The sequence below is a fragment of the Falco naumanni genome, chromosome 13, assembly GCF_017639655.2.
Source record: "Falco naumanni isolate bFalNau1 chromosome 13, bFalNau1.pat, whole genome shotgun sequence".
Classification (NCBI taxonomy): domain Eukaryota; kingdom Metazoa; phylum Chordata; class Aves; order Falconiformes; family Falconidae; genus Falco; species Falco naumanni.
The window spans coordinates 7,427,654-7,448,070 of record NC_054066.1 but is presented as its reverse complement, the minus strand read 5'-3'; the positions used below and the strand labels follow the sequence as shown (position 1 = coordinate 7,448,070).

At 35.0% G+C, this 20,417-nt stretch overlaps 1 protein-coding gene across 1 annotated transcript; it reads left to right on the top strand.

Moving 5' to 3' along the window:
• Positions 1 to 2,339: 2,339 nt before the first annotated feature.
• RBP2 (retinol binding protein 2) lies at positions 2,340 to 13,520 on the top strand. Its single transcript, XM_040613550.1, has 4 exons — positions 2,340 to 2,412; positions 8,229 to 8,407; positions 11,426 to 11,527; positions 13,162 to 13,520. The coding sequence occupies exons 1-4, from the start codon at positions 2,340 to 2,342 to the stop codon at positions 13,213 to 13,215; spliced, it is 408 nt and encodes a 135-aa protein (XP_040469484.1). The 3' UTR covers positions 13,216 to 13,520.
• The last annotated feature ends 6,897 nt before the right edge of the window (positions 13,521 to 20,417 follow it).

Below are 20,417 nucleotides of genomic sequence, written 5' to 3'. Positions count from 1 at the left end.
ACACACTGAAAAAAAAGTTATTTCATCAAATAATAAGGGATAGGCATAAGCAAAACAACATTGTGAAAACCTGTATAATTATATGTGTATGTTGTTAAATAGTAAGGGCCTCATATGTAGAGGATTTTCTCATCTCAAAATTAATTTTCTCAGGATGTGCCTAAGCTTTGCATATATACAGCAATAGAACCATCTATTTCTTTATTAGTTCTTAATGGGCATTAATTGTTGATCATCACATGATATTCTTCAGTCGCTTCCACATTTTACCAAAATTACTGTTATATAGGAAGCAAACTACCTCAGAACTAAAATCAATGAGCATATAAACTTCCTCACCATGAGCTTCTAGCATATGCTTTGATTTTAGCAGATGATTGTAGACATTCAGACTGATTCATCTCTCATAAATCCATCACTAGGCATTTGGAGAGGTAAAACACCGAGTACCCTTTAGTACATTGAATAATTTCCAGTTGGAAAAACAGTGAGGTAATGCACTTAAAGCATGTGAACAAGGAAACTGATGTTGCTTACACAGCTGATTTTGAGTGGTTCTGAGTGGTTGGCTTGGGAAAATAACCTTTCCTTTTTCGTGTTTTTATAGGATCTTTTAGTACATACATAAAACGTATAGATAGTAATAATTTATTTATTAGTGTTCACGTAATGGGAGGCTAAGAAAGTAACTATGCAAAGATAAGTAAAATCAGACCTATTACATAACTATTACATACTATCACCACGGAACAAAGTTTTAAGCACAAATTTAACTTTCAACATGACATCATTCATAGTGTTTCATCTAGAAATTCTAATAGTGGAAGCAAAGACATAAGTAGATGTGTTCAGCCCAATAAATTGTGCTTGAAATGAAGCATGTTTTAGAAAGACACCCTCTGCCTATTAAAAGATTTCAAACAGTGACTATTGATTTCCCTGGGTAAACTGGTCTACAGACAAACAAGATATCCTACCTTTAACAATGCAGATATCTTCCTATGTGCGTTCAACATAGTAATTCGCCTAACTTCAAATTTCAGTCACTGCAGTTCCTTAAGCCTTTGTCTGATGTCTCATTGAAAACCCTCTTCATATCTCTTGTAAGTATAGATTAAGATACTTCTTTTTCTTCTTTTAAATTAACTCCTTAAGTAACATGCAAAGGCATTTTAAAAACTCAGCTCCCAAAAACTCTCAACTTCTTTTGCTGTTTTCTTTATTAATCCCTCTATAATTTTTCAGTAGTTGTGGAATTTTACGTTAAACTTCAACACAGAAAAAGCATACAGAAGACATCATAAGATCAGTAACTCTTCAATTTACTTATTTCTGAGTTGGAGTTCTAGACCTTAACAATTTTCCAGTAGTATTTTTAATATTCCCATTAAAAGAAAAAAAAGTAGAAAAGAGAAACAAAAGCAAGGTGGTTTGGACTCCTGATCACTTAAATTATTCTATCTGTAGAGCCATCTGTAAGTTAACTTGACTCATTAAAGCCAGAGAATGTAAAACCTTAACTTTAAATTCCAACAAAGTTCTGCAAATTCTCTATTCAGATGCATTCTGAAAGTGTTTATTTGCACAACTGAAATCTGTGCTTTTCTCCACAGCAATGTAATGCTGCTAGATGAAAATTACCTAACACAAACTGCTATGTTTCAGAGTACTTAAAAAATCATTTTTAGGGTAGGATTGATACTAATTATGATTGATTTTGATCTACTTGACATTTGCTAAACTTGCTGTTAAATTAAAACAAAAATATGGAAGTGCAGTTGGTATAAGTGCAGCTATTGGTATACAGGTATTTTTAAAATCAAAGGAAAACAAAATTTTTTTCAACAGAAATATTCCCTTTTCTGCCCTGCCTTGCATTTATTGCACATTGAAAACTTCCACCAATTTTAAATGTGAGTTCTGGGTGTGTCAGCTCTGTAAGACTGGGTCTTCATTGGAAAATGTGACACATAGAAAGGAACTGAAAAAGAGAATTCACCTTGGAAACTTTAACTGGATTGTACAAGTTAACTCTGTGTTCAATGTATTTCAAAATTATCCTGTAATAGCTAGTAGTTCATTACAAAGGTCACTGTAAAATCATATCCTGTATTGCTACATATTTCAGAAAGTCTTCCTTGTCTGCCAGCAGTTCAACTGAACTTTGTTAATGAAGGAGAAGTTTTCTAGGGTTATCACTCTGAACCTTAAACTATATTATCTAGAAAACCGTAAACCTTATTAAAAAAGATATGAAAAGGTTTATAAAACATTTTCTTAGCAGATCCTGTTTCCAGCTTCACCTTTTGATCTGAAGTTGGTTTTAAGCTCCTGCCACCATGCCTGCTGATTACAATGGGACGTGGGAAATGGAAGCCAATGAAAACTTTGAAAACTACATGGTCGCTTTAGGTAAATTAAAAAATATTAACTATATAGAGATAAAGATAAAGTGTTTCAGTTTAAAATCCTTCTAAAAAGTAATGACACTAATTGTATAATGTGCATTGTGGCATAAGGGTTTCTGCCAATCACATTAAAAATCAAGTAATTGCAATATAGTTCTAATTACAATGATCTAAGTATATAAGCAAGAGACTACTTGTAGCCAAAGATATTATTTTTTATTCAGATAAATGGGAAAACATATACAGACTGAAAGGAAAGAAAAAAAAAAGCTTTCAGACACAGAAGTTCTATTTTATTCCTGGTATATACTTACTGTAACAGTCAAGGCACAATCTGGTTGGCTCTGTTAAAGAGGAGTAAGATATTATATATCACTAAAGCAACAATAGTGTTTAGTACATAATTAGTGCTCTGAACTAGTACAAATTATACATACCAGAGTTGCATGGTAAAGGCAATAAAAGCCTTTAAATGCATATAAAAATAAATGGGCAGGTATTTCTGACAATTTTTGTGGGATGCATCCTTATATAGCAAGTAGGTCACAGGATTTCTTAAACATATGTTTACATGGTTGACTAAGCTTAATTTCATTTGTCTACAACCATCATTCATGACAACAAAATAAGTGTACATGCAAAAAGAGATGTTCTGCTCTTTAGGCAACTTTCATTTACTTGTTTGTTAGCCTCTCTATATCTTTAGAAGCCCGATAGCTACAGTTGGTGCATCCATTGTATAGGATATTAAGCATACTCTTTGTAGATGCTAGAATACTACAACACTGTTAACAACTGTAAACTGATAATGCAAGCAATATCCTTGTCTGTTCATATCAAGATCAAGTTTATGTTTTTTGTAGATCTACTTTTTCCCCCACTGACATACTCAATTTTTGTAATGACTGGAGATAATTTTGTGAGAGAAATGTCTTCTTTTGCTGCAGATATTATTTTCAATATAAATTGTCTTTCAAGCATTTTTGTTCTTATGAAAGGCATAAATTTTTTGCTCCAGGTCATTATGATTATGCAAATAGTGTGCAGGAAATCTTTCCTCTACTTAGGTTAGCAGAGATGTAGATCTTTAATTTGCTGAAAAGAAGAAATAATAGAAGACATCAACATTTCTCAATAACGTCTTCAGTACACTCTGGATTGGCATTGAAGGAATAGTTATCACCTTTCCACCACTGCGGTAATGTAGCTGCATTCCAAAAACCACAAAAAAAAAAAAAAAAAAAGGAGTGGAGTTCAGTTTATACATGCATGAGAAGTGTAATCTTTAGAATCGAGAATCTTCTCCTAGCTGTACTATATCACAGACGAAGGGCATAAAGGACAGTTATTTCCTTACCACATGTGATGTCTATAAAACTTAGAGAAGAAAAGCAGTCATTAGAGTTGGTTAATTTAACTTAGATTGGAGGAGTCTGTCTGGCTCTGAATCATAAATTAGCATGTGGCAAACATCAAACGTGTATTTTATTTTTATGCTTACAATTGATAGCCCTCAGGGGCCTGACTGGGTCTATGCACTTCTCATCCCCAGATGCTTCATTGCTTTCTATCTGGTGGTCATTGATTTCTATCTTCTGTTCCGTATTTGTTCTTCTTACTTCTCTGCCTTTATACAGTAGCTGACACCACCGTAAGAGCGATGCTAATAAACAAGACTTTTTTCAGGTCAAAGTACCTTGCACTTTTCATCAGAAGACAAGATCAGACTTGTGGCTTCTTGTGCTTTCTTCAAAAGGTGTTGAGACAAGTTAATGGACATCTAAAGAACTTGATTGCTCAGATTCCGAAACATTTACTTGTAAGGATGTAGTTATAAAAATTATGCAGTGGTTCAAAATCAATGCATACACTGTATATCCATCTTTCACAAGCTAAGAAAATGTGTTTGTTAGGAAGAAAAGTCTAACACAAGGAAGGTAATCAAGTAATGAAATCTAACAATTTTCAGGTAATTCTCAATGTCTACACTAGTGACTGGTTTAAGGATAACTAACACAAAATCCTTAACTGAGATGAAAAATTTGATGCTCTTAATGATTTTCTACTAGTTTTACTCTCATCAAGGAATCTTAATGCTAATTTATTTATCTGTTCAGATCAAAAGAGAAGAAATACCCATAAACACATAAAAATAAACTCTTATCATTATTCAACAACAATGGAAAATAGTTATAATTTCCTCAAAGCTGCAACTCTTTTAAGAGAGAAAGGCAAGTTTCACTATTTGTAGTTTTTAGCCTTTGCATTTAAAAAGAAAAGCTCAGTAACTTTAGGGAAGTCTGTAAATACTATACACATACACCTGCAAGGTACAAAAAAATATTTTAAAAAATAATAATGGTTAAGACAATATAATGAATTTTAGGAGAAAGATACACACTAACTGAAGTGATTTGAGTGCTTTGGTTTGGCAATTATGCCAATAATTAATAGTTTATATGCAACTGAAATGTGATTTCAGCATTAAATATGCCAAATGCAAGGGAGCCATGGGGTCTGATGGTCTGGATGATACTTAAGTCAAATCCTGGTTGTCACAAATTGACTAGTTCAGACTGTCTTCATCTACCTTAGGCTTCTTTCACTGCCTGCCTCAGCTTCTGGTCTTACCTAAACTCTTGCCTCTAGCCTAGTTTTCTCTGCTTTGGCTCTGCATCAGTCCTGTCTCAGCTCCTTGCTCCAAGACCTGACCTTCTTTTGCAGGGTGTTATTCTAACACCAGTCATGATGGTCAGCCTACTCGAGTTCTACCTTGCTTTATAATGATAGATTTAATCATATTCGATAATCCTATTTTTAATAACTATCTTGATAAAAATCTCTTTACTTTTCAGGTTTATTCCTTCCTTATTTTTTAGGATGCAAATTAAACACTTGTGGTGTACATATTTCCTTTCCAAAAGGATTTGTAATTACGGTGATATTTTTTCATTTGGTTGTAGTGGCCATGTCATTGTTGGTTTTTTCTTCCCTTCTAGGGTATCATTGGATGAGATTCTTATATTGTTTATTTCAGTTGAGCTGTAACATTTCACTTGCATTTACCATAAAATTCAGGAAAAATGTCATAGAAAAGGATGTCTGCTGCTAATAACATGTATTTGTTTCAATTTTAATTTACCCACTGTAGTATTTAAACTGTGATGTTCACTCAAATTCAAAAAGAATTTAATATCTAACTGTCATAATATAAATATTATATCAGCTTTAAACTAAACTTTAATTATTATCATTCTTGTATCCTGATCCTTTTACAATCAGTAATTCATTTTCCAATTTGATATTTCTTTTTGTACCAGCTTATGCTACCATGAACTGGTCTATAGCACTTCCCCATTGCATCTTAGTGGCAATCTTTAGAACCGTTTCAGTCAGTGGATTAATTATGACTTTGTTATTATTAAATCAAGTGCATTTTTGATGCCTTTCTGATCTTATATATCCCAGTGGAAACTGGGAGAAAAATGGATGGATTCAGCCTACAATGGGGTCTGGACTACAGTCATCCAATACTGGGAAGCTTGCTTAGAAAAAGAGAGTAACAGTTCATGAGAACAAAGGAACTTGACCCACTCAATACCCTGAAACAAAGCAAGAGGAAGAATGTGTTAGAGTAAGGAATGCAATACAGATGTATTTTTCCTGGGAAATACTTTGACTCATTGCCTACCCTGGGCAGACTGTATTAGAGAGGTGTTCACTGAATTTTGTGACAAAATTTTCAATCTACTTTCCCAATAAGAATGCCAGCAACAGGTTGGGATGAAGGAGCTGTTTGCACCAGCTGTCTGGATCTGGCCTTTCATGAGTACATAATGATTTTTTATGTATATATGCACATATATACTATAAGTTATATTAATTAAAAATTGCCAATGAATTAGAAAAAGAAAAAACACACCAAAAACAATGCAAAGATGCATCTAGCTATAGGTGATTCTCAGAATGGAAAGAAACTACGTGGAAAGGGTGAAAAGATACTCTTCTGTTTCTCACAATTTTATATGTGATTTAAGAATTAAAGTGCTCAGGTTCAAAGCACACTGAGGTTTTGAATTTTAAAATTCATCTATCCTTTTAACTAATGCATACACATTTCTATACTTAAATTAAAGGATAGTTTTGCCCTTTTAGCCAGAAACTTTGATTTTATCATAAACATGTTACAAAGTATTTTAATCTACTATAATAGAGCAATACATCATTTTTAGTGCTTGTATTGTTCAAAATGCAGTTATGAAAACCATGCTTTAATAAAACGTCCCCCAATTTTTCTCCAGGAGCTACAAGACTAATATATTAGTCAGAAATAGCATTTCTTTAGAAGTCTAGACATTTTTTTTCCTCAGAGGGAACTAAATTTTATACTACCTGGCTATAAATCAGACCCAGAGTTACTTTTAATCCACCATAGCAGATAAAATATACCCAAGAAGTCTTGAATATAAATACTGACCAAGAATATTATTCCTCATGTTAAAAAGTCGCAATTTTTTTCAAGCCAATCCTCTTACTCAATTCGATTAGTACTTCACGAGTAGTATAATGAAACTACCAAAAGAAAAAGGGCTCCATTAGTGTGTGGCATTGCTGAGCTGACAATGATTAACTCACATGCAAAACCACTAAAGGATGGCTAACAAACCAAACCCATTTTTCACTCTCTTGCAGAAGCATGTGAGATTATTTCATTTGCATATAGCACCATAATAAGATTCACTGCCAGCTGGTCAGAAATATTTATTGCAGATGGTAGTGCAGCTGGCATTAGGTGGATTGTCTGGGGCAAACTGTCATCATGGTAATATATATTCTCCTTTTGGTAACTTTCAATGCATTCAGTTGCAAGCGGTTGTTTACATTACAATGTTAGTCTTCATCATGAACAAAATAAGGATGTTAAGGAGATCAGTACTCCATAAAATGTTGACAGAATATTAAACAGGAACTGTCAAGTGCTGTACTTTTGATACTTTTTTTGACTTTCGACTTTGAATTTGTCTCCTTTAACATTTAAAGTACTTTTTCCTTCTGTTTCTTCTGTCTAACAGTAATGGATGTCAGGCTTTTATTTGTTTCTTTTTTATTCATTAGTATAATTTTAATTTTTTTAATTAATTAATTAACCCCTAGTATACTTCCACGGATTATAGGTTCATTATAAAAGTAAGATGCCAAAATCCCCTTACTACATACTCATCCTAATGTGCTTATTTTCTGAAAAGAAATATTATTCTGAGATCCTGCTTTTGGGGTGGCCAACATTTGTAATCTTGCAGGACACATACCAGTACCCTCATGTCTAAGAGCTACATGATTTACACTGCATGCTCAGCAAAGGGAATGGCTTCCAGGCATAAGATAATAACACTGCTGGCATCCCACAGCTTCCTGTGTGAGTGAGGCCAAAAAGTCAATGTCAGTATTAATAACCCCTGTTATTTCACATTCTCTACAAAGAATGAAAATTTGGGTGATTTAACACACCAGCGTCTATTCACAACTGGTTGTATGTTGTAACTCTGCTCACAACATTCCCACAGATATCCTGTTAACAAATAAATTTATAATTACTGGAAGATCCCCAAACTGAAAGTCTACTTGCAAACACAACATTATTTTTATTTGAAATTATCTTTTTCTTTGCAAAATGTTACAGGTAAAAGCATCACTTGTGGAGCTACGTTGCACACAGAATGTATTTTTTTGTTATATGTAAATATAAGTGCTGTGGGTTTTTTATTTTTGGTAAAAAATATTGGAATTTTCATTGTGATGCTCTCTTTGGTTTTTTGGCAGGTATTGATTTTGCAACTCGTAAGATTGCAAAACACTTGAAACAAACAAAGGAGATTATTCAAGATGGAGATAATTTTAAAACAAAAACACTCAGTACTTTCAGAAACTATGAACTGAATTTCACTGTAGGAGTCGAGTTTGAAGAACATACCACAGGACTGGATAACCGAGTGGTAAAGGTAAAAAACTGATACCTGGTATCTGTTTATACTACAGTCAGCACAGGACTGAGCAGTTCCAAAAATTAGTTGAATACATGAAAAAAACAACCCAATATTTTGCAGATACCAGAGGATTTTTATAAAGTAGAAATAATTTGCATCTCAAGACAGTTTTCTTTCCTGCTACAAGCATTTATTATAAAAGCAAATCAGGATGGTTACTCAGATATGTGAGGACATTCATTAATTACATGGTTTTCTACTAGGGGATTTTCCCAGCTTTTCTATGATACACCTTTATGTATTTAGAAAGTGGCAAAACCATATTTTCACTTGTGTATCTTCCTTAATGAAACTGCAAAATCATCCCTTTGAATTTAGGACTTTCCCTGTGTCAACATAAATTCTCTAGTTCTGAATGGCTAGGTTCACTAGGTGTCCACTGAACCTGCCTCAGCCTCGGTTGGACATTTTAACAGCTGGACACTTAAAAATAAACCTTCACTCAGCTATTAACCTTAAGGGAGGTTTGGGAAGGGACAAGAAAAAAATGTGAGCCAAAGCTACCACTGATCTAGGTGGCAGCCTACTGGCAGTGGTAGACAGGCAAGGAGGCCCAGAAGTACATGCTTTGATAACTTAAGGATTATAGAAGTAACCCGAGTTCAAAATTCCTCCAGAAAACTGGACATATGTTCAGACACCTTTCAGTGAGATACATGTACAAATAATGTTTGAATGAAAAGACCATATTGTGTGTTAGCCCATGCCCTGCCTCCTACAACAGAGTCAACAAAGTCTTCCTGTGAGGCACTCAAACAAGGCTGTATCAGAGAAGTCAGTGAGGAAAACAATACGTACTAGTGCTAATTGAATTTACTTACTGAATTCAGCTTCAAGCTTCTGTATCAATACTGCTTCTGTTTCACTGTTCTCACCCCTAACATGCTTAAGCAAGATTTTCAAAGGTAGAAAGGCTAGTAGATCTTAAATTTCCATTGACTGTCCCCTTCAGAGTCTTGCTCATCTTGTATCACCTGCCTTTGTCATCATTCACAGAATCTAGCCATATCAACTGTCAGCTCTCTTGCTCTTCTCCAGACACATGCTGTCTTTCCCATCAGTATCTTCTCAATAAACAAGGTTTCAGAACTTGTTGCCAAACTCTGAGAAGCTGAGATCAAAGCTCACTGTCAACAAAACCCGTTTTGTTTTGGCAATTGACACAGGAAATTGGCAGCATAAAGGACATGTTTACATTTGAACTTACATCATCCTTCACTGGAGTGGCACAAATTTAACAGAAGACATTGTTTATTCACTATGGATCACTTTTCATTCACAAACTAACTTTGTGCAGTGTAATTCCTGTGACTTCTTCCAAATTATTTATCATTCATAGCACTGCATGCCATCAAATAACAAGACTCATTTTTTTCCCAGCATTCTGAATATCCCCGTCCCTAAATTTTCTTCCTATCACTTTCTCCAGTGAGCACTGAGTGGGACATATTCCTATGATAGATTTTATTCCTTTAAAACATTGCTCCCACATCTCTTTAGATCAGTTGAAGGCATTACTAAGGATCTAAGGACTCATTAGTTGCATCACTCCTTAAATCCATGGACTAATGCTCCTCTAGTGCTCTTTACAACTATCAAAGCCATTGCCTTTCTGTGCATTTGCAGACTCTCCTCTTCATTATCAATTATTTGGAAGGAAGGAAGGAAGGAAGGAAACATAGCTTGTACAATTATAACCCTACCCGATTTAATCATTTTTGCCTAATATTATTAACAAATGATATTGTTTCTAACGAGGAGAAGGAAAAAGGAACCATGTTGTGCCATTATCCTCTGGACTGCTCTAAAAGAATTTTCCAGTCATTTTATTAACAAAACAGTGCCTCAAATACATTGAAGTTAGATGAAGGCATCAAAACTGTTAGGCAACATTTAAATGTAAAGAGGGCATGGATAATTTAAAGAGCATGTAGCTTAAAAATTCTGTAAATAAGGAAGAGGTTAACTGAAATGGAATGAGTTTTGTCTCATTATTAATAGAAAGCTCCGTCATAAGAGAAATAAATCATCCAGTGCTGAACTAGAAAATGAATTAAGCTCCCAATAGTCTTGGAGCTTTTTAATAACTGAACTTCCACTGACTGTAACTGGTCTCTGATGAGGATTTGCCTATGATACATGGTTAAATGTCTCCCTAAAGTACAATGGTTCAAATCCAGAACAATTAAAACAAAGTTGCTTTGAATGTACTCAAGCATATCTGAGTAAAGAATTTAGCCTGTAAAGAGAACATTTGCTTACAGATATGGTCATGCTGCTCCCGGACAAGAATCAGCATACCCAACACGCTGTTTATTAGTGATAGACTGAATCACATCAAATCATGAAATGGTTGAGGATGGAAGGGACCTCTTGAGATCATCTAGTCCAGCCCTTTGCTCAAGCACAATCAGCTACAGCATGTTGTCCAGCTTATGATCATATCTCTTTAAAGGTCTTTTGTGAAAGTGTATGAAAATAGTTAAATAACTTTATTGTGTGATATGATATTAACATACACTTCCTCTTGCTATTTTATGCAGAGTTAGAGAAGGTGTTGGCACTGCAATAGTTGGTAAAAGCCCCCAGGTCTTCACTCATGAAACTTTACAATCTTTTTATTAGTGGCTTAAAACATCAAGAAGAGAAAAATACAGTTTGCATACATTGGCCAAGTGTCTTTTAATTCACTCAGCAATTCACTAGTTGGTATGAACACTTTATATTCATGTATGTGAAGAAATACATGGAAATTACAATAAACGATCATAAAAGCTTCACATCAAAATGCTGTTGTTATCCTGAATGCATTTGGGTTTGGGTTGAATGGATGATTTGGGGGGTTTTAGGAGGAAGATGAGGAATGATAGGAAGCAACTGTAATTGTGTCTTTTCATTGTTTGATTGAGCTTATTTTCATGTATTCATAAAATTCTTATTAACATATCTGAGTTAATTATCTGATTCATGCAGACTCTAGTGACCTGGGATGGTGACAAACTGGTATGTGTTCAGAATGGTGAAAAGAAAAACAGGGGCTGGAAGCACTGGATTGAAGGAGACATACTGCATCTGGTAAGGGCTGCTAGACAGATATAGAACACAGAGCGGAGGCTGTAACAGAGTACGGTCTTCCATTTCAAAGGGTTTGTTACTTGCTCTAGTTAGAATGGTCTTTATTTAGACAGCTCTGATCTCTGAACTCTAAGGAAATCCCCCCCTCTGCTACAATTCAGGAATGCTCAATTTCTTTTCACCTGTTCCCAATTAAGTCATAACCCTGCAGTGTTTTTTTTTGCTGTGGTCCACTGCCCTCCAGCTATTAACCCTTCTTGTTACATTCCACCTCTAACAATATCTCATTCTTATATAATCACTGGTAGAAAAAAGAAGGTAGTATGGGACAGACTGCAAGAAAAATACTATTTATTGTTCTCAAAGAAGCACTGTAAAATTTTAGCATCCTATGCTGCAATACAGATCAGAAATCTCTGGATACTCAAGAGGATCCTGCAAACAACCTACACTGCAATTACTTTGTGCTAGTACAATAAAATAGTCAAAACATTCATACATCTGAGCCCAAAGCTGGAGCCTAAAGATAAATTAGGTGAGTCCAAGAAAGGCCAGCAGAGCCTGTACAGGAAACAAGCAATCAGTGAAGTCCAGAAAGATTTCAAAATAATAGATACATAATGATAATAATTCCAGAGTTCCTTGGGAGGGTGATCAAGAAATGGGTGTGATCATGTTGGATGGTGCAATAGGTGGCTACAGAAAGATTATGGAGGAGAGCTCATTGTTCTATCTCATGGTTTGCATCTAGATAACTACTCCTTCACAAGTTTACCCTACAGATAGTTAGTATAGCCAACCACATTGCCTCAAGTCTGTATGCTTGAAAGGTCAGTGATGAATTAAAAAACACTATCTGCCACTTAACTAAAAGCCAATTGTCCAGTAAATTACAAATCTATTTTAACACATATTCAAAAACTGACCTAACAAAGTTTCTGCATGCTCATACCAGGATTGAGGCTAAGACTGGTAGAAACAAAGAGAACAGGCAGTTTCTTAGAACAGTCTCCAGAAACTCTATTGTGGGTTTGGCCAATTGCTGGCCAAAAAGGCAGCTTCAGCTCACTTCAATTTCTTATTTGGCACAGGAACGCCAGTTAATCAGAAGACTTAACCAAACTGACTGTATTGCAATGTGCAGGTATCCTGACCTTTAAGAGGTTAGCTGCAACACTGGGTGAAAATGGTGTATTGTTCTGGCCTCTGAAAAATGGCTGGGTGTATCTCTGAAGCAAATGTCATCTTTTTAGAGCATCCTCCTTTTTTATTATTATTATTTCCTTGTTTCATTGCTTCTCATTAATTATGAGGTAACATGAATTATAAACTATTAGAGTATATTGTTTTAATAACAGAGCATGAAAAAACCTTGCATTAAAGAGCAACTTTTTTGCATTTTTCATGTTTATTCTTCTTAGAGCTCAATTCAAATGCCAAAATCTAATTACTGCAACATGTGGTGTGTGCCTGCTGTTTGGTTACATATAATACGCTATTCTTTTTGTTCCCTTTCTCATAAACATCCCTTTTTAATGCAGTGGGTCAGTTGTAGTAATTTCTGGTGGGATCTTCTGTGTATGCAAAATACAACTTGTACCACTGTGTACTTACTAGTTATTTTAATACTGTAGGAACTGACATGTGAAGACCAGGTGTGTCATCAGACATTTAAGAAGAAAAAATAAATGTGACCAGAAAGCCACCCAGATCTTCATCACACTACTATGCTGTTATGTTTTGTCTAAAAAGAAGAACGAAGCTAAATTTGTAATAATTCTTTGACACCGCTATGTGAAAGTATTTTGTGCCTGTTTATGGAAATAAACACATTTTATAGAAATAACACCAGTTACAAACATCATAAATTCCTCTGCTTTTCAGCCTAGAATTAAATAAAAGTAATTGTCTTTCAAATAATGCTTTCCTACATCTTTGTAATAGTTTCCAGAGGAATATCCTTTAGCCACAAGGCTGAAAATTAACAGTCACAATTATCTCAACCACAGTATATCTCTCCATAGTGCTATAATATCATAATATATTTGGATGACTGAGTAAAATTGGACATTCATTGGACTGTTTCTATTTAATTTAGTCCTGGATCACTAAGTCCATGGTTTCAGGCAACAGAATGGCTCACTGAACACAATACATGGCATTTCACATCTAGGTTATTCATTTGAATTTGGCCCAGGTCTGCAACTGCTAGTAGTTATCACCTGATAAATGACTCATGGCCAATGTGAAATGCTGTAGCTCCTTAATACAGTCCTAACATGGATCACTGACAATGCTGCTAACCTCCAGTTAGAACTGCCATCCTACTGATAATCCCAGTGGAGAAATCCACTGTTTGAAGCAAACTCTCCATTCAAGAGTTGCTCTATGATGTGAAAACTAAGGCATACTTATGGCTATAAGAGGAAAACTGGAGTATACACAGACTGCATGTACTCTGTGCAAAAAGAGAACCCAGCATGCTGCAGTCTTCACCTTATACCTGCCTTTCAGAGACTGAAAAGAAAAGTAATTTCCATACAACTTTTCTCAGTTTTATTTATGGTTTTTCAAAAGAATTCATGTTCTTTGCTAAAGGCAAGTTTAAGTTAACCATGGATGGTGAGCACTACTTCAGCTGAAATTATTCAACAAAATGTGTGCACACATTCCACAGAACTGAAGAAGGGCTTTTATACCAAAAGTTCATCTGTTCTTTCCCAACTATATGAATTATTCTAATAAAATATACTGTCTTTCCTACAACCTTGCCTTGCAGATATATAAACTGTCACATAAACTTTATCATTATTCAATTCCCTCTTCTCCATAGGCCCCCATCTTCTGTTCAGTATTGGAGGAGTAGAAATTCACTAAATAGATCAGTGGTAGAGAGTTAGAGAAGAGATGTGGAAAAAAGCTGCAGAAATGAAGGAACATATGCTTTCTCCTCACCCCCACCTGCTGCTTAGCCTACTCACTGTCAATAGCTCAGAATAGGAAAGGAGTGAGACAGTCTCCCAGCTAAAAACAGGGTTACATCTGCAAAAACCCAAGTCTGATTAATGTGTCACTAACACTTACATGACCATGGCCATTTAAGTACATATGTAGGAATGTTTTTATGAATTTGACTTTGTTTCTCCTGATATAAATTGACCTGGTACCAAACTTCCTATGTACGTCAGCTAAGCAATGCTCTAATGTTAATTCGCATACGAGAAACTGTACTTGGAGTTGGTTAACTTCTTTTTTTTTTTCTTATTCAGCCTTGATCTGGACTTTCCAGTAGAAATATATTTAATTCTTATTTCTAATCTCTGCTAGTTACTAGGATAAGAATTACCACAGTTCATTAAGCTTTCAAAATGTTATCAGAACAAAGTGATCACAAGGAAACAAAATGTGCATGTTTTAATAAGTGACATTTCTCATAGCTGGCTCTTGCCAGGAGTAAACCTGCACAATCCAGGGTTTCATAACTTCACATCAAATCATAAAACAAAGGAAAAGCTTTCATATATCACAAAGAATTATTGCTAATTCAAAAATTATGAGTTCGAAGATAGAAAGCAAGCATTCTTCAACTGATTTCTCGTTATTCTTACTAGTTTTATCTAATGTATATGTTTGAGAAGTAAATGAAGTAGGCAATTTGGTACCTGAGTAGACTTTGATCAGGAGAAAACTAGATCTGATGCTATTTTTTTGCCAATTTTGGAAACGAAAATTTATGACATTTTAACAGGAAGTGAGAAGATGTGCAAGGTTTTTTATGCTCCAAAACAACATCTTCTTCCTGTACACACTGATATGCAAGGATTTGCAGCATCCTTTACTACTGTATGCATGGAACTGGAGACAAAGGAGATATTCAATATTTTGTATTATAATTACTTCCATAGGTATACTTGTTTGTATAATATGTATGATGTTAGGTTGGTCTCTAAGCTGTACAAAGTCCCTTATCTCCTGTCAGCAGATTAAATACTTGCACTGGAGGAACAGACCTCACTGGTAAATCAGAGTGTTCATTCACATTTTTTCAGCCCTCTGGTATGCAGTGCTGTCTCAGCTGTTTTGAAGGATTGCCTTTGCATTGATTCTTTTCCTCATGGAGAATATTACTCAAATACAGCTAACAGGAAGGGAATTTACCAGCAACCCTCCAATGCAGAAAACAGAAAAGCCTGTACTATAACAAAAGCACTTCCTAGTGAGTACAGTACTGGACAAAGAGTCAGTGCCATTACCTGTGACTGGACTTTTCAAATAACAATGACAAAGGTATGTGTAAGAAATGTTTATGGTGGAATTTCTAAAAATCCTCTGCATTGAGCCAATTTTCTCCCTAAAAGTCAACTAGCATTTTCTTATCAACTGTTAGAAGAAGTACCACTGCAGACAAATGCTGTAGAATAATGTTGCAAATGTTCCTACCAATTATGTTCTTTGGCTAGTTCCTAAGATGCTATCTTTCTATTAAGCTCTGAAGGGTCACCTAGGTACTGTAGGCACAGAATGGCTTTCAGATTTTCCAAGAATATCCTATGCGCTCCGCTGATTTGCTGCTTGTAAAAGATGTCTACTCCACTGCCATCTGGCAAAAAGTCTGAGGTTTCTAAATCAGCATGTACTTCAAGATCTGATGAAGACAAATAAAATTTCACAAAAAAGTTGTTTAATTACATTTATTTGTATTCCTTTTAAGCAGGGGTACATATTTTGCCTTAGTAGGGAGAGATTAACAGAAGGGATTTCTGCAGAAGATTTTTTTGCCACTAGAACACATTCTTTTCGGGTTTAATTTGTGATAGATTTGAAGGGCAAAGGTTGTAGATATTTTAATTTCAGCTTGCTGATTACACTTGTTACGCAGATGGTGAAGATTAGAAGAAATCATTTTGTGAAAATGAGATTTAAAATAAAATTAACCAGACAAGCTTTTCAATAGCTGCAAAAATTTTGTCAGTTATTCTCTAAATATCACACTTGCTTTAATTATAACTCACACTGCAGTGCTTCAGTCATCATTAAATACAAATGGAAATGCAAAGATGACAGTACATATTCCAGAGTTCCTAGAGGTGGATGAATCCATGAAAAGATTAGGATCTTTGCCTTATGTGACAGCAAACAGAGAATCCATTTGGTGTAAGAACGCAAATATGAAAGGTCTCTGCTAAAGGAATGAGGGCACACTATCATCCATACCCAAAGACGGGAAAAGAAAGACAGGACGAGAAGTAACAGATTTAAATTGCAGCATGAAAACTTCAGGTGGACATTAGGCAACCCCTCTGCGCTCAGAAGATAATAAAGGACTGGAAGAGGCTGGCAGATAAGGTTGTGGAGTCTCTATGGTCCAATCATAGTATCCACTTTCTACCATCAGCAAATCAAGCTGAGTCTTTCATTGTACCTGCAGTAATAGCTGACAAAAATACTGTCTGGAAGATCTCAAAGATACTATATTCTTACTGCTTTTATGGGGTGAAAGATGGTTAGTGCAATAAGAGAAAGGCTACAGCATAAACTCATGTTTACTAAGACCCAGAAACAAGCCTTAAGAGCCACTAGAAATTCTCTTCACTTGTTTCCACATTGCTATACTTTGGACTCCTGCTGGTTTTAGTTTAGGTAATGGTCTGTCATAGAAAGGCTTTCTGAAAATCAGATAAGCTCTTCACAAAGGCTTTTCTGGAAAGCTTAGTTACAACTTCAGAATTAAACCATGGCATGCAAGTCAGATAGAGTATCTCCCTGTGAAAGCTGGAAAAGGCATTCCTTTGAACTGTTTTTAATATGCAGTGCATTTTGCTGCCTTTCATCACTGCACCCAAAGTCAAGTATTTTCCTATAGTTTCTTGATTATTTTTTTTTCTGTTACCTCTATTTCATTCACTTTTGGATTTATACATATGCATCTTTACACAAACATGCATTTACATGTGGGGGAGAGGGGTTCAGTAGCCTCATTTGTTAAGAAAATGAAGCATAGGTGTCCATAATATTTGTTTGGCCACACCCCTACATTTTTTGAACCAGTTGCCCAGTGTAGATTGGCCAACCAAATCTAACAAAGGATAAAGACTCCCTAAGATATAATGGTACTACAATTTTATATGAAAATTAATGACCAGACAGAATGCCTTCAGTAAAAGACAGGCTACAGGGTGAACTCATGTTTACCAAGTCCCAGAAAAATTACTCGGGATAAAAACATGCTAAATGCCTGTAACCATGGAAAACCTTCAGCTGGAGTTCATATCTTGATGCCAATGAATTCAACCATGAGACAAAATCCATAGGAAACCAAGCTTCAGTAGTTCTGCTGGCCACAGTAGTACTTTTTTTATTGACTAGCTTTTAATGTTAATATTTTTGCTACTTACTCAATTCTGTGGTTTTTCTTTTTCTGGCTATCTATCTCCAGTATCTGATCACTCGTTTTTTCAAAATTTGCTCATTTCTTCATACACGCATGTAGGGAAAAAGAACTTTACTAACTAAAGAATAAGTATATGTTTTTCCTGGAGGTGTCCTAAAGCCAAAGATTGCTTAAATATTCTGGTGGCCAGACTAAAGCAATGCTCTTCAAACATGCCATCCAATGCAGTAGTCCTAACACCCAGCTGAATACTTTAGTATGTCTTTTCAACACGTTCATTCATTGATTGAAAGATACCATACTCCATGTTCATACATACTATCTTGTTCAGAGAAAGGCTATTGAGTGAATGAAGTATTAATAAAATTCAGTTGGTATGACAAGTGAGCCATTAGTATATTCTCAAAATATATAATTTTATCTTTTCTTTATATCTTTTTAATTAAATATCAACTTTTGAAATAATTATAAGGGCCTCTAACTGTAGATTGGAGCTAGTTTTGCAAGTAGTTCTACTTAAGTCAGAGCCCTTCTGTGGAGTCATTTATTCTGTTCAGCCAGATCAGATTATGAGTCAGTTCATACACATCTACTGATAACACAGACTATAGACTCTGCAGCTGCAGAATTTAATGCATTCAAAGTATCAGTGTCAGAAAAAAGGGTATTACTAGTCTTTGTTATTGATATCTGCTTCAAAGATTCAGCAGCAAAAGAATGCAATCAACTTCCTGAATGTTTAAAAACAGTTCAAGTTAAGCATTTTTCTTTTCACTTAGCAGTTCAAAACGTGCATGTAAAAATAAAAGCCTGTGACATATGGCGATTTTTTCTGTTATCTCAAAAAAATACTTGAGAGTTTACATTTATCTATATAAATATATATCACATTATATTTTTTTAAATAAATCACCAACAACTTAATCTAAATTAGACTCTCATTTTCTAAACATTTTTGAGAAGCCGATATCAGTAAAACAGTCAGGAATAACACCTGGAAGATGAGCATTACTGGTTAGAGGATTAAGGCACAGTTGAATGGCTTCCTTTGTGAAATAACAGCCTTGGTTCTCTAAAAACACAGATTGCTGTTTGCTGCTAATGGGTGCCTTGAGTAGCATTACAGCAAATTGTTTTCCTTGATGGTATAAACTGAATACACAGAAAACACGAACACTTAGTTAAAATGTTAGCACATCAAAAGTCACTAAAGGAAAATAACTGTTTTCCAGAAAAGGGCTTTGTATGATCATAATTGAACTATTTCTGTTTTAGTGAACTTGTGCCATTTAAAAAGGGAAGCAGAACCAGATTTTCTACTGACATGCTGATTGCATAGTCATTCTGCAGCAGAACAAAATGAACGTTGACTGTGACTAAATCACAATGGCAGGAATTAATCAACTGTTGGCCGTTGGGCTGCAGGATCCAGTGTGGTCCCCAATGGAAGTCTAGAGAGCTTCAGGCCTTGCCCTGATTTGGACTTCCAGATACATCCGCTTACAGCAATAGGGTTATCAGACTGTTTTGGCTACCTCTCCCTACCTGAATCACCTCACTTCGCTTGTGTTGTACCTGCGCACTATGAGATTCTAGCAGGGCAATGCAGTACTACAAGAAGGTAATACTTATCACGAGTTAATCTCCTACCATCTGGCTGAACTCTTTCCATGGAACACATTAACTCAAAGGAATTACAGAACATATTTTAGTAGAGTAGTTTAAAACTCTGTAATGTTCCATTGACACAGCATGAAGTGCAAGGTGATAAGGATTATGGTCCTTGGGCTCAGACTTGGGTTTACTGATTTTCATAACCTGTTTTTTCACAAGGATAAATCTCTATATTCTGTTGATACAGTTTATGTTTGTCTTTTGTTTCAAAGAAGAAAGTCAATCCTTCCCAAAGTCATAAATAAAGAAAAAATCTGTTTGACTTACTGTAGATCAGATCTCAATATAAACAAACTATAAGCAAGGCTGTGCATAAAAACATATAAATACCTCTCAGATATATGTTTTTATTTATAAAGTATATGAAAGGACTCTATGGCTATCCTAGTGAAAGTGATTTAAATAAAATGAGACCAAGAACATATTAGGAATCTTCCAAAGAAAAGTAGAAAATATTTTGGCACCTTGGAATAAGGTTAAAAAAGGGTGAATTAAAAATAAAAAATTCACCTCTCACTGCAAATTTGTTTCCTAATGGAAGTAGACACAGATCAAAATCCTTTCATCAGAATAAATCTATTGGATATAACAACTATGTAACAACATAAAAATAGGGACCTGCAAAATATTTAAAATGTATGTATTCCTTTGCCTAGATTATGAACTATAGTAATAATCAAGACTTCTAAATATATACACTCTGGATATAATTCTGCAGTCACATATGTATATCGACTCACACAAAACAGTCAGTTTCACCTTAAGAAATTTACAGTCCAGATCATTTTCTCAAATATTAGATCAATGCTGGAGCATTTGGGGTGC